We start from the raw sequence: 15771 nt of genomic DNA on the forward strand, positions 1-15771 counted from the left end.
AGTCAGTCAAAACTCCATCTGAAAAAAGTTGTGGTATTGATATTGACAGTGAATCAATTTCAACTTTAAGATAAAAAGGAATAAGTTGATAAAATGCAAGATAAAAATACAAGTAAATAATTATACAAATATAACTCTTTATATCTTGCCTTTTACAGAGATAAACAATGCAGACCTCACACTGAAATTAAACCACATTGTTGTATCTCCATTTAAATTGCTTTTTCAAACTAAATTTAACATATTAGATCATGGCATATGATGCATAATATAACTATGTGCTTTTATTGCTTTTAAAATAATTTATTCAGGACCGTTTAAGAAACAAATCACTGCCAGAATGCAAACTTAATGTTAACTTAATCTGCTGCAGAGAGAGATAAAACATGTAGGTTACTTTCACATCAACACAACATTTCAAGATAACACCATTTTTTTCTATGTACTAGCATTATATAGAAAATAAAAACAATTAAAAACATTAAGGTGATTTCATCTCTATTATCTTTAAAAGACAAATATTAATACTGTTTGTAACGTATGACTGCTAAACTGAAACTATAGTATTATTACAAATAACCTGTTTCAGGGAAAGCAAACATAATGTCCTTTAAACACTTTATAGCTCAAAGGTCAATTATGTTATGACTAATTTCCAGAATTGCCCATTATTGTACTGCCCAACATTAAATAAATGTCTGTGTAAATGTACAACTCTTGAACGTTGTTAGCGAACAGGAGGACACTTGAATCTGTAAGTAAATGCATTTTTCATGTTGGGTATTTTTGTATATAGAATATATTGACACTGATTTAATCCAACAAATATGATTATAATATTAAAAGCAGCTCTGAAAATATTCTATATTTAATTTGAGCAAGGTTAATTTCCTTCAAACCCTAATAATTGCAGTAAGACAACTTTAGTCAAAAGACTTTTCTAAATTACCACTTTTTTCACTCTTTTAATCTTTGCATATTTTACAAAAAAATGCTAGATTACAATTTCTGGATGTGCTAATCACTAACATAATATGCTAATATATATATTTCAACAAAACTGATGAACTAGATTCAATACTTGTTTAACAGTGGGAAAAAACATAGTTAACCTGTATGTTTCTGTGTGAGTCAGATTTACCTCAGTTGACATGAATCTCCTCCAGACAAACCAAAGATGGACTTGAAGACATTTTTATAAGGTGATTGGGCAACCCCTTGTTCACGAGGCAGTGACGTTCCATGCCACTTTGGTACCTTACTTCACTCGTGGGCCTGAGGGGTTGGATCTCTTCATGGCTAAATTACAACTGAGGCTAGTCAATATTTCAACCCAATGCAGAACAGTGCTCAAAGATTTGTCGATTAAATAACACCTGTGTCATGATGACAACCATTATGGGCTGCTCTCCAATTTCAAAACATTGAGGAGAGCTGTCTCCCCTCTGTCGATGTGTACGCGGATTGCCATTTTTAAAAAGCATCTTCAGTATTTGTGCTGTGGAGCTTATTAGAAAAATACCAATACCATTTCCAACGCTGCAACACATGATAGTTTTCCGTCATAACTTGTATCATAACTGGTTAAAACAGCTGTGTGGGGGTGCCTTAAAAGCGCTTACCTTCTCTGGCCAAAACAAATACAGACCATACCAGGCTGGAATCAAAACTTCAAAACTTCACTGTTATTAGAGGATGAGGAAAAGGAGGACACTTCATACATGATCTCCTCCGCTCTCAGATTGTCAACATAAACAGAGAATGCTGTTGATGCTTTTTAAAACTTATAAATGGATGCCGCTTTTGAGGTCTTACCTTTAAGGAGTGAGCCATGTAAGTTCTTATGTCAACTCCCTCAAGTTTTTGAACTAAACTCCTCAAAAAGTTTGGAAACGTTATTTCACTTGTTTCATGTGCTGAAACAGTAGCAGTCAACCGTTAAGAATTGATTTTGCTAAGACTTTAAAAGTTATCCATCTTAATATTAAGAGCCTTGTCCCAAATGTTGATCTACTCAGGACATGGTTTACTCTCCAAAAACCTCATATTATCACTTTCTCAGAAACTTGTTTACATGATAAGATTACTAGAGAAGAATGTCACCGAACAGGCACGAGCCTTCTTGTTAAGAACATGTAGGATTTATTAACACTGATTTCCTACAAATGCGCCCTCCATCTGCATGTTTAATAAATATATTTTTTTCACTTATGCACATTCTAAATTTCATTTGTAAGCTTGTTGATAAATGAGGGCCCTCGTGAGCAGGTAATCAGGAGATGGGACACACCTGGGCCTGGTATGCCACTACCTTAAACCCGAGCAGCAGTCAGTCTGGGAGACCCTCAGAGAGACTCTTGTGACCACACATCTTTTGATTCTTTGTCTTTAGTTTTACAGCACATCACCCATACAGCATATTTTCACACACAAACACCTTACACAACTTAATTTAAAGATTCTTCAAATCAACACATTTTTGCAAGTTTGATTAATTTCCTTGTGAATAAATTGCTTTATTAATAAATATGTCTGTGTGTCTCCCAACTTTGTCGCTGTCTATGACCCAGGCTGTGACACTTCTTTTATTCTGTGGTCACTAGCTTAATTGATAAACATAAACATTCTCATGACTGGGAGACCTACAGATATTTGAGGAACTTATGTTAGACTAAAACAAGGAATGCAAAGATGACTAGCTGAGAGAAGTGGAAGACAGGAAAATGGTAGGCACTGTCTTACTAGACTTAGCAGCATTTGACATAACAGATCACAAGTTATTGCTCTAAAAGTTGCAATGTTATGGCTTTGTTGACTCTGCATTACGATGGATTAAGAGTTATTTAACTAATAGGGTACAAAAGGTCTACTTTAATGGGAGCTATTCTGATAGCTGTGGAGTTCCCCAAGGGAGCTGTCTGGGTCTATTAATGTACTGTATTTTTACAAATGACTCGCCACTAGTTTTAAATAGGGCTAAGATAACTACGTTTGTAGATGAAGCAACAACATGTTCACATCTAGCAAGTTAAACCTAGAATGAAACACAACTGAAATCAGTGGTTAAATGGATAGTAAATAATAGATTAGTTCTGAGTATCACTAAAACAAAATGTATGGTTCTGGGCCCATGTCATTCTCTGTACAAAGAACCTGTGTTGAAGCTTTGCATAAATGATGTACATACTGTAAGTGAAGGAAACCAAGCTCCTGGGAATCATCTCGGATAGTAAACTGTCATGAAACAGAAACAAATAGACCATACAGTTGCCAAGATGGGCTATTGTAAATTATTGTCTTTTATTACAAGATGTGCAAGGTTTTTAACAGCAGACTCAATGAGACAGGTGATCAGTGCATTAATACTCTCTAATCTTGATAACTTCCCAGCAGTTTGGTCCAGTCTTACAGCAGATAAAATTACAGATGGTACAAAACAGGGCAGCACGAATTGCACTCCATCGTAAACACAGTATGTTGTTGTAATGCATAGCTGTTTGTCTTGGTTTTTGTTAAAAAAACAGACTATGATACTCACTTTTGACATTAATCAGAAACATTATTGTAAAAAAGATTCCAATTGTTTTGTTTTATAATTTAACTTTCTGTGAAGCAACTCATAACTACTCAACCAGGCATGCAACAAACTCAATTAAAAGAACAGTTATGTTTCGAGCAATGCAGCAGTGGAACTCACTTCTAAGATACATAACCCGAGAAAAAAATAAAAATAGATTCAAATTGTTAGTATGTTTTGACTGAGTATTCTCATCTATTGCCATCCAATAAGATAAACATCTTCATTTGATTAATTTTCCTATTGTAATTGTTTGAATGTTGTATTTACGTATTTATTTATTTATATGTGTGTGTATATTTAGGTAGATGTATTTTGTAGGTACATTTTTACATGTATTCTTTAATTCATCAGTAGATTGTGTACAACAGGTTCAAATGTCACTGCCATGAAATTCACTGCCTAAATTTACCCCAATGCGGGATCAATAAAGTTGTATCTTATCTTAAACTTAACTAAACTCAAAGCTAATTACTATGAAGAAAGTTTTTCTCAGAACGTCCATATCTCTCGACAATTTTGGAATCAATCGAACAATGTTCTAAATAAAACTAACAAAGACCCTGTAAACCAAATACAAGTGAAAATTACATTATTTCTGATCCTTAACTCATTTACAATGCTTTTAAAGAGCACTTTTATTTTATTTGTCATTCCCTGCATACTAAGTCTTATGTTATGGCTGATTTGTGTAACGTTCAAAAGGCACACTTTTGTCCAGTAAAATTTTGGCTACTGGTGTTTATAATGTCATTTGTGAATTAAAGGAGAGCTGCAGATGGCTTGCAAATTTGTTAATCATGCTGCTCATATACTGATGTATATACTTGCCGACTTATTTGACTTAACTTTATCTACTTCAGGGGTGCAAACTCATCAGGGATGAAAAAGGTGACATGGATCCACACTCCTTAGGGGGGTCCGGGGGCATAGCAACTAGAACACATTTCTCTCAACATCTTTACCTATGGCTACCAAACGGTAAATGTGATCAGACAGGATGTTTAACAGAAAGGCTGGCTTGCTAGCCAGACTTCGAATCTTTCCACAGTGTTTTCACGTAAAAATAATGTTATGTAAATTAGCTGCACATTGCGACTCATTGAATCAGGTTTCATGCTTCTTGCGGTCGGCGCGGCGATATTGCGCAATCGCGGTCGGCGCGAGAATGGTCCACAGGCGCAGAGGGTCTGAGCGCCCAGCCGCGCACCTCCGAGATTTTTGTAACAACGCGGTCGGCACGAACGCGGTCGGCACGAACCCGTCCTGCAGGGCCGCGCCGCGGCTGCAGGGCCTGGAAGTACTTTCTTCAGGCCATGTTGAGCAATCAGACCGCTCTGACCGCAATCAGAAACGACTTAACGTTCGCGGGACTGTCCTCGCCAGCCGCAAGAAGCATGACAGCTTGCGTCGCAGATTTACCCCATCTACCACAACAAGTCTTCCAAAATTCACCAATGATCTGTTTTCCTTTGATGCTGGCCAACTCAAAGATGCTGTCTTTATTGATCTCTCCAAAGCTTATGATATAGTCGATCACTACCTCTTCCTCAAACAAGCTCCATCACATTGGTTTAGGTCAAGAAGCTATTCTTTGGTTCAATGCTTATCTCCATTATAGACCTTAGTGTTGATGTTAGTTGTTCTCCAGTTATACAATTATCGATAAGGGCATTCCCCAAGGCTCCACCTTTGGATCACTTATTTTTACCATTTTCATAAACAATCTCCCATAAATATGTTCTGATTGTCATGTTCATGTCTATGCTGATGACACTGTTATTTACCTGGCCAACTCTGATTTATCACAAATCCATAATTCTTTACAGTTTGATTTTAACCTTGTCCAAAACTGGTTTTATAATAACAAGCTCATATTGAATAAGAAAACATCCTGCTGCATGTAATTTAGTTCAAGACACAATCTCCCTTTAACAGTCAGTCAGTGAGTTCAATATTTTGGACTCTTGATCGACCCTGATCTCCCTTTCAAGCCCCATATTAATCTCATGACTAAAGGAATTTATGGCTGCCCAGGCAGACTGTGTCATTCAGTGAATTGTTTTTACATTTCAAGTAAGAAAAAGAATAATCTCTCAATTGACATACCCATCCTTGATTATGCCTCTTTTGTTTACCAGAACACCTCAGACACTTACCTCAAGCACCACAACTCTGTTGATAACTCTCTATGTAGATTTGTTTTAAGGTGTCCATATAGGACTTACCAATGATTTATGTATGAATCCCTAAATTCACCCTGTATTTAGAAGGCATTTCCACATTTATTTTATTTTTTTATTTTTTTAAATATGTTCATTTTAATTGTCCATCATATCTCCAACTGTTTTTGGTTCTATATACATCCTCATATCCACTTAGGTGACACATTAATCACCTCTGTTTCATTGTCCGCACCATCAATGAAGAAGTTAGTCACAGTTCATTAATGTTATGACTCGGCAGAAAGGTTAAGGACCCAAAAGCAGACACAGAGGAACAATTTAACAGTAATTTAATTGTGAAACATCTAGTAATTGTGCAAAAAGGAGCGACGGGGAGTGAGTCCAGGGTACCAAAGCGTAGTTGTAGGTGAAGCTCCTCCACGTGGTGCACTGTGAGTGTGGCTCGGTTTAGCCGAGCGAGTCCAAATCCTCATAGAGAGTGAACCGGCAGACCGGTGAGTGAGCAGGCAGGCAGGCAGGCAGGCAGGCAAGCGATCAGGCAATACGGCTGATATCTGAGGCAGAGTGACACAGAGGTTAGCATACAAGCTAAAACACAAAAGCACAAGTTCACAATGAACTATAGATTATAAATAAGCCAACAACAGGCGATTTACTACAGTAAAACATGTTGTACTCAGGCGACGAGAGGTGAAGAGACCAGGGCAGCAATACTGCCGGATGACGAGGGGGAAATTGCCTGCACCTGGGCTGCCTACAGAGAAAACCACACTCACGTGCAATCACGACACACGGGAGGATAAACAGAGGGTTGAGACAAACAGAGGGAAATTAACAACATACAAGAGGAAGTGAAGAGCTGCTATGGGTTTAACCATGAAGATTGAAATCCATCCCTTCCTTCCACTGCTTCAGTTCACATTTATTTTAAATTTCTTAATACAATCTGTTCAACAGGTCTTTATAACTTTCAGTTTGCATGTACTACAAATAACCCAAAGACAAAGTGATCTATTGTAGCTCTTTAGACTGTTGTACTCTATTTCTTAATCATGTCTTTTTCATCAACTGAGAGCTTGGGCCGGGGTGGAAAAGGTTGTGAGCTTTCTGTGATACACATTGCAGTCAAGTGTCACAGGGGCGTAAACATAGGCGTAGAATTGCGTATGGACCGTATGGACGTGTCCATACCAATCTCAAACAATGGCTGAAATGTCCACACCAATATTAAGGTTGAAGGAAAAAAAAGGCACCTCATGCGGCACACAAAGGGTTAAATCCTTTGTGTGCACAGCTGGCAGCAGCAGCAGCAGCACAGCCAGCAGCAGCAGCAGCACTGCGGCACAAGTTGACGTTAGCAGCAAGCTCCAAGAAGTTAGCAGCATGAGTGAAGAAGAGAGTGTTGAGGCGAGCCAGACAGTTGTGTAGCCTCAGCATGGTAGGGCCACCTGTGATGATGAGGAACAGAGAGATGAGCTGGTGGAAGTTCCACAGACGGATACAGGGCAAATAAGTATGTAAACATGACATGAGAGAGGGAGAAAGAGAGTTACTTGCTGGCTGATGTTAGCAAATGTTATTCAGGTGTTGCAACATTTTTATCTATACCCAGTTTGTGTTGCTCAGTACATTGCAAAAAAATAAATGAAATAAAATAAAGTGAAATAATGATTATAGTAGTTAAAACAGCTCCACTTTAAAAAGTAAAAGCACAACAGTTTTTTATATATACAGTATATAGCCTATTTTTTAATATTACTGCATGTGGCATTTTACACCTAGAATGTTTAAAGTTTTGGTAACGTTACAGTTTTCTGATAATACTTACAAAGTTTGAAGACTTTGAATACAGAAGTTACATTTGTAGTGGTGTATTTTCATTATTTGTGCAGTAAGTTAATTACTGCATAAATTAATTAAGATTATTGAGTAATAAAGTAATCATAAGATTGCATGGAATAGATGATGTTATGATCAATTGGATACATAAAACCTGTTTTTTTTAATCCATTCCATCATTTGTTTAATCAGGTTGAGCTTAGACCGAGGGCAGAGGATGACACCCACGCCAGCTCAACCTTAAATTACTTTAAGCGCCCCAATTCAGACAGTCACAGCCTAGAGGTTTTTTTTTCTTACCACCCTCAGAAGAAGACAAAATACCTGACAGTAGAGGGACTGCAGTGTGAGGACACCTTCATTTCTTTGTGAGTATTCAAGTAAGACTAGAATACTATGCTCTTAACACAAGATCTAGTCAACATCAGTGCTATTGTTGTAATTTGGATGGTATTGTGTCATGAGTCATGATTAAAGTATTGTGACACCCGTGCCAGGCGTTGAGGACTTTCCGCGTATGGATTGTTGTGGGCCGGCCGAGTCAAAGTCCAGGGCTGTTTTGTAGTCCCAGTCCGTCCCTGGCTTCCACTGTGTGAAAACATACACAATAAAGAAAAGTACACTGTCCAAAAAAGCAGACCCGGCATTCTCCTCAAAGGGATTTGCTAATTGGAAAAATGCTCTTCATAGATTTGAATCCAATCAGAATAGCAAAGCTCACCACCATGCAGTCACAGTCAGTAGCCAAGAGGCAGCCCCAATAGAGTCACAACTCTCAAGTGCATGGGCAAAACAGCAAGATAATGCTAGGCACTGCCTAGAGAGCATTGTAGATTCTGTATAGTACCTCGCTAGACAGGGCTTGGCATTGCGAGGGCACAGTTCTGAAGAAGGTCATTTTTGCCAACATCTGAAACAGAAAGCCAAGCAAGATACCCGCCTCTCTGACTGGCTGTCCCGCTCTCATGACTATACAGCTCCACAAGTGCAAAATGAGATTTTGCAGTTGTTAGGAAACAGCATTGTCAGAGGTATTGCACAGTCAATCCAGGCTTTACCCGTCATGCAGTACTCCATCATTATAGATGGGACTCAGGATATCTGTGGTGTAGAGCAGGAGTCCATATGTATCAGATATGTGGACAACGACCTAGTACCTCATGAGGTTTTTGTTGGCTTATATGAGGTCGCAGGTACTACTGGAAAGGCAATTGCTAGAGTGGCTAGGGATGTTCTCTTAAGGCTTAACATTCCCATTGCTTATTTAAGAGGTCAAACATACGATGGGGCAGCAAATATGTCAGGGATGCATTCAGGAGTACAAGCAGAAATGAAGAGGCAGCAACCATTGGCATTGTATGTGCATTGTGGGACACACTGTATTAACTTGATAACACAGTCTGCATGTGAATCTAGTCCTTTAATACGTGATGCTTTGCAATGGGTGCATGAGTTGGGGACATTAAGCAAGCTCTCAGGGAAATTCAAAGCCATCTTTCCAGCAATAGCACCAGCTTCAGGGGACGGACCATCAGCCTCACTCAGACCACTGTGCCCCACCCGGTGGACAGTGAGAGGGAAAGAAATCAGAGCAGTGCTCTCCCAGTATGAGAATGTTTTGACTAGCTTAGAGGAGATGGGAGCCAACAATGGCACCAGCACAGGTGCGAAGGCAAATGGGCTCAAAGATCGTTTTGAAAAGGGCAAAACAGTGTTAGGACTTCTTTTGGCAGTAGAGGTAATTGAGGTCCTTGAATGTCTGAACAAGTCCCTGCAGAAACGGACTGAAACTATCGCAGGCATAAAGAGTGCGATTGATTGTGTAAGATCCACTGTACAGAGTAAGAGGAGTGAGACAAGCTTCCACGTGATTTTTGTTAAGGCAGTGGAAATGGTTGAATCCCTTGGGATTGAACCAATTCAGGTTCCCTACCAAAGGCCTCCTCCAAAACGCTATACTGGAGGGGCAAGCCAGCATATTCCAAAAACGCCAGAGGAATACTACAGGGCCGAATACTACAAAATGTGTAGCTGTCCAGTTTGAGGCAAGATTTAACCAGCCTGATCTGAGAGATCTTACAGGAACTTGAGGATGTGCTGGTCACTGGGGAAGTCAGTGAAATTGTTGGTCGGTACCCAGAGCTAAACATCAACAGCCTTAAAATTCAGCTGTCAATGTTCAGGTCTAAATACAAAATTCAGTCCACCACAGATGTGGCTGATCTCATGCGAGAGATGCCAGTTGAGGTCAGGGGCCTATTTGATCAAGTAGAAACCCTTCTGAGGCTTTTGTTAGTCATCCCTGTATCATCGTCAGAGGCGGAACAAAGTTCCAGCTCTCTGAGGAGACTTAAAACATGGCTCAGAACCACAATGACACAGATAAGGTTGAACCATGCTGCTGTGTGCCATGTCAACCAAGAGAAGTTGGATAATGTTGACATTAAACAAATATGCCAGCAGTTCATTGGTGTTAATGAGAGGCGTCGCCATTTGCTTGGCTCTTTTACATAAGAGCAAGGCAGTAGATGTTGGGCTATTAGGATTGAAGGTGTGATAGCAGTGTATATTGGGATTTATGTAAAAAAAAATAGAAAAAAGGACTAAGGCACTCTGTGGTAGATCTGTGAAATTGTATATAAATATAAGGAGCAGGCAGAATACGTGTTTCTGTATAATAGCAGTCTACATGCTTGTGTTTTGTTGTTAATGTTAATGCTATGTATGATGCAAAGTTTAATGCAGTGGTTTGCACTATGACTGAAGTAAAGTTCAGACATCGCTATTACACAGCCTCCTCGTCTGTCATTACATTAGTGTCATTACACCGCTTAACAACGTATACAATTTTTGTGCGTGGTGGTGATGGTGGGGGGGGGCTATGTCCCCACCAATTTCAAAATTAAACCTACACCCTTGGGCGTAAATATCCAGCCTTCCACTGGCAATATGTTTGTACTGTAAGACCTATTATAGTAGGTCTGTATTATCTTAAACAGCATATAAAAACAATCAAAAAATACTGAAAACAATTGTGTAAATCAACTTTATTTTATCAAAAATATGGTTTAAACTTGTGGTTAAACATTATGAAAATAATAGTTCACATGTGTGATTAAATAGGTGAATGATTTGTAAAGTGAGGATATAGCTGTTTCATTAGCCTACAGAATGTTGGATGCCATTTGCAACTATTTAATTCACACTTGTTTAATTAAAGTCATTGGGTCATTTCACATCTGCCACAGCCATTGTCTTCCGTAAAAACATGATAAGGATTTTTTCTCTGACTGCTTTGATTTGTAGTCCGTAGATAACAGTGTTCATGGCAGGAGGAATGACGTGAAACAGGATGGATGACATCTTCCTTTCTTGTGATAAATGAGGGAAACGGTGTAGGATAATTATTATGCTGCCTGACATTAACATGATGATGTACACAGCCAGGTGTGTGACGCAGGTCTGCAGCGCTCTGCTGTTCAGCACCTTGCTCTTACTGATCACACACACAGCAGCAATCTTCATGTATGTGAGCGTGACGCTGCCGATTGAGGTGCCCAGCAGGAGCACGGTGTAGCCAAGACCATAGATGTTGTTGATGAGGACACTTTCACAGGACAGCTTAAACAGGGAGGCGTTGTCACAGAATGGGTGGAATATTTCCGCCCTACAGCGCGACAGGCGGACACTGAGGCTCAGCAGGATAAGCACCAATATGAACGACACCGCCCAGGCAGACACAGACAGCTTCACCACCATCTTGCTGGTCATGATGGTGGCATATCGGAGGGGGTTACAGATTGCCACGTAGCGATCAAAAGCCATGATAATGAGTACGGTGTGACAGTTGCTGGCATAAAGGTGAAGACAGAAGGCCTGAATCACACAGTTGATGTAATGAATGTAGCGCTCTGCGTAAGGAAGAAAGAGGTCGCTCAGCAAGCGTGGAATGAGCGCCGTGCACCCGAACACATCATTTATACCCATGTTACAGAAGAGCAGATACATGGGCTGGTGGAGGCTCCTCTCCAATGAGATCAGGACCACCAGGCCAATGTTGGACACCAGGATAAAGATGTATATGAGGAGGAGAACTGTGAAGGTGGCGACTTTGGACTGGGGTAGCAGTTTTATCCCTTCCAGAAGCAGAAAATCTGTGCTTACAGTCTGGTTCTCCATCATGCAAAAGGGCAATTCTGGCCTGTAGTGAGGACAAAAGACAGAAAAATATACAAATTTGCATTGAAAGTGTAATTTTTGGGATCCAACTTACTTATAGGTACAAAAGGTTTTGTTATTGCTGCCATAGATTGCTTCTATCTGTAGACTGCAACAACCCCATTTCCTGTCCACTAAAGGTTGTTTTTTTTTCACTTAGAGGCTCAGATTGTTATTCTTAGTCTACCATGAAGATTCTTACTGAGACAGACGTTTTTTGTTCGAATGTAGGTTGAGTCAGAATTAAAGCCATGAAGAGAAGAAATACATGAACAAATTAGCGACAGTACTGTGATTGATCAATTTGCTAAAGAGGGTTACATTATATAAAAGGAGTAATTCCAAACTTTTTGTACCTGTTAAGACAACAAAAAATGATGTATAGAAATTATTGTTATTATTTTTTAAAACCTTTAATGTAAATAATAATATATAATACAAATGTTTTAGGAAATCCAAAAAACATATATTAGGTTATTTACTCAAACAGCAGAAGAATCAGCTCTGAAACATCAGCTAAAAAATAGAGTAGCTCTTTAGTATAGGAATTAATGACAGAAGTGATATAAAAGCATTATCGTAAAGAATGTGAATGCACTGTTAAACAATAAGTCACAGTAACTTCTTCTTTCTTCATTGTCAGTTTAACTAGCAGGTAGTGTTAATCTTGTGTCTTGAAACTCAGTATTTTGAGTTTACTTAATCTCAGCTCATGTCAAATCTTCCAATTTACAAACATGATTAAATATAAATTAAGAATATGAGTCAAAAAACATTCCATGTGACAAAATTGTTCCAAACATAATGTATAAATGTATAATGAATTAAAGGGTAGATGTTCACTGTCTATGTTGCATGTATAAAATTTTTCCCCGGGTCGTATTTTCCGTGAAAGCTCCAAGAAGTGACATTTTATGCACGTTCTCAAAATCCTCTTCACTCCGCTCCGCTTACAGAGATCAACAGTACAAACTCATCACACACTCCCGATATATAGCCAGAGGCCGCTTTTCACACACTTCTATCCGCCCTAAGAGCTCTCAAAGACGGACAAACTAATCACACACTCCTGCTCTCAGCCAGTGCCTGCAGAGACTGTCATTTGTAGGATGGAAAATGAATACAGATACACAGACTCCTTCACAGATTTTCACATGTGTATGACCACTTACCTCCTCTGTAAACATTATGTCGGTAAATATCCACATTAAGGTTCAAACAAAAACATTTTTTTAGTACAGTAAACCTAAGTAAAAGTTTCTGCTGTCTGTAAAGAACAGAACGTTCTCAGCAACAGGCAGGTTTGCATTTAGCATAGCATTTGACAAAAGAAATATATTGTATTTATTGCTCTTGTTCTTGTAAATTGTGTATGTGTCATGATGTCTTTTTATGTGTTGTGTTGTCTTTTAACTGCATCTTCAGCCCATACTAAAGTTTGAATTTAATTGAATAAATGTATCCCAAGAATGATCAAATTATCAAGTCAAATCAAAATAAAATAAAATAAAGATTTATGTTCATCATATTCCCTTTAACATGTTTCCAGCATGCACAAATGTATATGAATAAAGTTTGTAGAGAACCTGTTTCAGAAAATAAAATAAAAATTCAAGTCAACAATTTAAATGTTATATACAGTCTTAATTGATAGGAATATTGGGGATAGTATTTTGGTCAAGAGCAAAATAGTTAAAAAATGAATTCCTGTATGATAAAGCTATGAAGAAATGGTTAAAAAGAATCAAGAAAAATCTGGATCATCTTTGCTATATGGCCTTTAAGGAACACATGGAACATGAAACAAAGGTTGCCATACAAGTCTATAAGTACATACATACATATAAGTCTGCCTGTTTCATTAGAATATAACACAGTGTCATTTGCAATCATTTTTAAATATATAAGAACATGTTTGAGATCATTCAGTAAAGGTGAGTGTGAGTCACATTTACCTCTGACGTGAAGCTCCTCTGCTCAGACCTGAGAAGAGCTGCTCCCGTTATAAGAGGGAGCTTGATTGTGCAGATTGTTGGGTCACCAGGCAACTGCTGTCAATTCTTCAGGTACAATTCGTCAGTATGTTTCCTTCATTGCAGTTCCTTGAATCTTTAGTTAATTCTCAGTTAAGGGCCTTCTTGGTGGCCAACAACACCATTGCAAACTCAGCAGTCAGGTTTCAGAACAGGGCATAGCACAATCACAGCAGCGACACTTGTAATAAACAATATTGTTAATCATCTTGATAACAGTCAACATTGTGCTGCTCTTTTTATTGATTTATCCAAACCCTTCGATACTGTTGACCACAGCATTTTAATAAATAAACTATCTTCAGTAGGATTTGATGAGCTCTCTGTTAACTGGTTTTATGATTATCTCTCAGGGAGAACTCAAGCTGTTGTTGCTGAAGGTATCAGATCGAGCTCTCTTGAAATTAGAAAAGGTGTCCCACAAGGGTCCATTTAAGGTCCACTTTTATTTTCTTTGTATATAAATAACATGGTGCTCTCTTCCCCACATTGCGATGTACATTTTTATGCAGACGGCACAATCCTGTATGCCAGAAGCGCCTCTTGTGAATTAGCTATTAAAACTTTGCAGTCAGCTTTTGATGCCTTTCAGATAGCTCTCATTAATCACAAGCTTATCTAAAAATTCTGATAAAACAAAATTTGTTTTATTTTCAAGGTCCTATGTGAACAATGTTCCTATTGGTATTCACACACTTCAGGGTTCCCAAATTGAGATGGTAGAATCCTATAAATACCTAGGGATTTGGCTGGACAATCCTATCTATGCGCTTTAATCTCATGCAACTTCGGTAGCTATAGCCTACGCTCATCTGACCAGTTATTGCTGTCTGTACCTAAGGTCCGCACAGAATTAGATAAGATGGCCTTTAGGTACTCCGCCCCCTTCTTCTTGGAACACACTACAGGCTGACTTGCATCTGAGTTATCTGGTATCTCTAATGGAATTTAAAGGGATGCTGAAAGAGCACAAATTTAAATCAATTGGGATTTGTCTATGTTAATAGCTCTGAATTGGACACCTGACTTGACTTTTAATGTGTTTGTATGATGTTTTTGTTTGTATTGGCCATGCATCTACTTTGTGTTTTTGATGTCTGTTACTTCGATGTTTTTATTATTTGCCACTGATGTACCCAGGTTTCTCTTGAAAAAGAGATTCCAAAATCTCAATGAGACTACCTGGTAAAATAAAAAAATAATAATAATCATAATATGTTTGAAAATCTGTGGCCTGTGATAAAGCGAAGAGCACTGTGATATAAGGCATCTAAAGGCTTCAAGACAGAAGCAGTTGCATGTGTGTGGAGTGTGTCTCCATATTCTAAAACAGTATAGTAGCCTGGACAATCTTTTTTCTGTTTTGCACTCGGCATGATTTGTTCCTAGAAAGAATACTAAGTTGAGGCCGTCTTTTTCCAGTTAAACGTGAAATGTGTGACCTATAAGACAAATCCTGATGATACAGTATCTCTAGCCAGATACCTGAATTATTTAAACTGTTGGACAAACTCAAAGTTTACATTGTCGGCTGTAAAGGGTTAAAATTTTTGTTTTGAGAAAATCATATATTTCATTTTTTCGGGGTTCAACTTCAGTTTTTAAGATGAACAAGAGCTTTCTTTAAAGAGTTCAAATCAGTCTGTAGCAATGAAAGGGCATTATATTTGAAACCAACCTCTGTATTTTTGTTTTAACTCACATCACCGGCTTTAAAAGTATATCCATTAGAACAGTGATCCTCACTATTTTTTCTATGAGAGCCATACCGACAGGACAAAGTCACCAGGAGACCCATTTTTACCACGGTTTATCAAAAGCCACCTCCAGTCATTAAAATCATGTCTGCTTATTCATTTGTCATCCCACAACATACATTACACAATGCAGCCAATACAATCCTAATTAAAAGCAGGAT

The 15771-nt window shown here is 38.4% G+C and overlaps 1 protein-coding gene across 1 annotated transcript; it reads right to left on the bottom strand.

Moving 5' to 3' along the window:
• Positions 1-10642: 10642 nt before the first annotated feature.
• On the bottom strand, positions 10643-12037 carry LOC109998870 (olfactory receptor 52N2-like). The gene has a single exon (XM_020653792.2). The coding sequence runs from the start codon at positions 11782-11784 to the stop codon at positions 10831-10833; it is 954 nt and encodes a 317-aa protein (XP_020509448.2). The 5' UTR covers positions 11785-12037; the 3' UTR covers positions 10643-10830.
• Between the last annotated feature and the right edge of the window lie 3734 nt (positions 12038-15771).

The sequence above is a fragment of the Labrus bergylta genome, chromosome 14 (genome assembly GCF_963930695.1).
Source record: "Labrus bergylta chromosome 14, fLabBer1.1, whole genome shotgun sequence".
NCBI lineage: Eukaryota > Metazoa > Chordata > Actinopteri > Labriformes > Labridae > Labrus > Labrus bergylta.

Coding starts and splice junctions, on each gene's coding strand:
- LOC109998870 (XM_020653792.2), bottom strand. CDS start 11,784: ATGATGGAGAACCAGACTGTAAGCACAGATTTTCTGCTTCTGGAAGGG.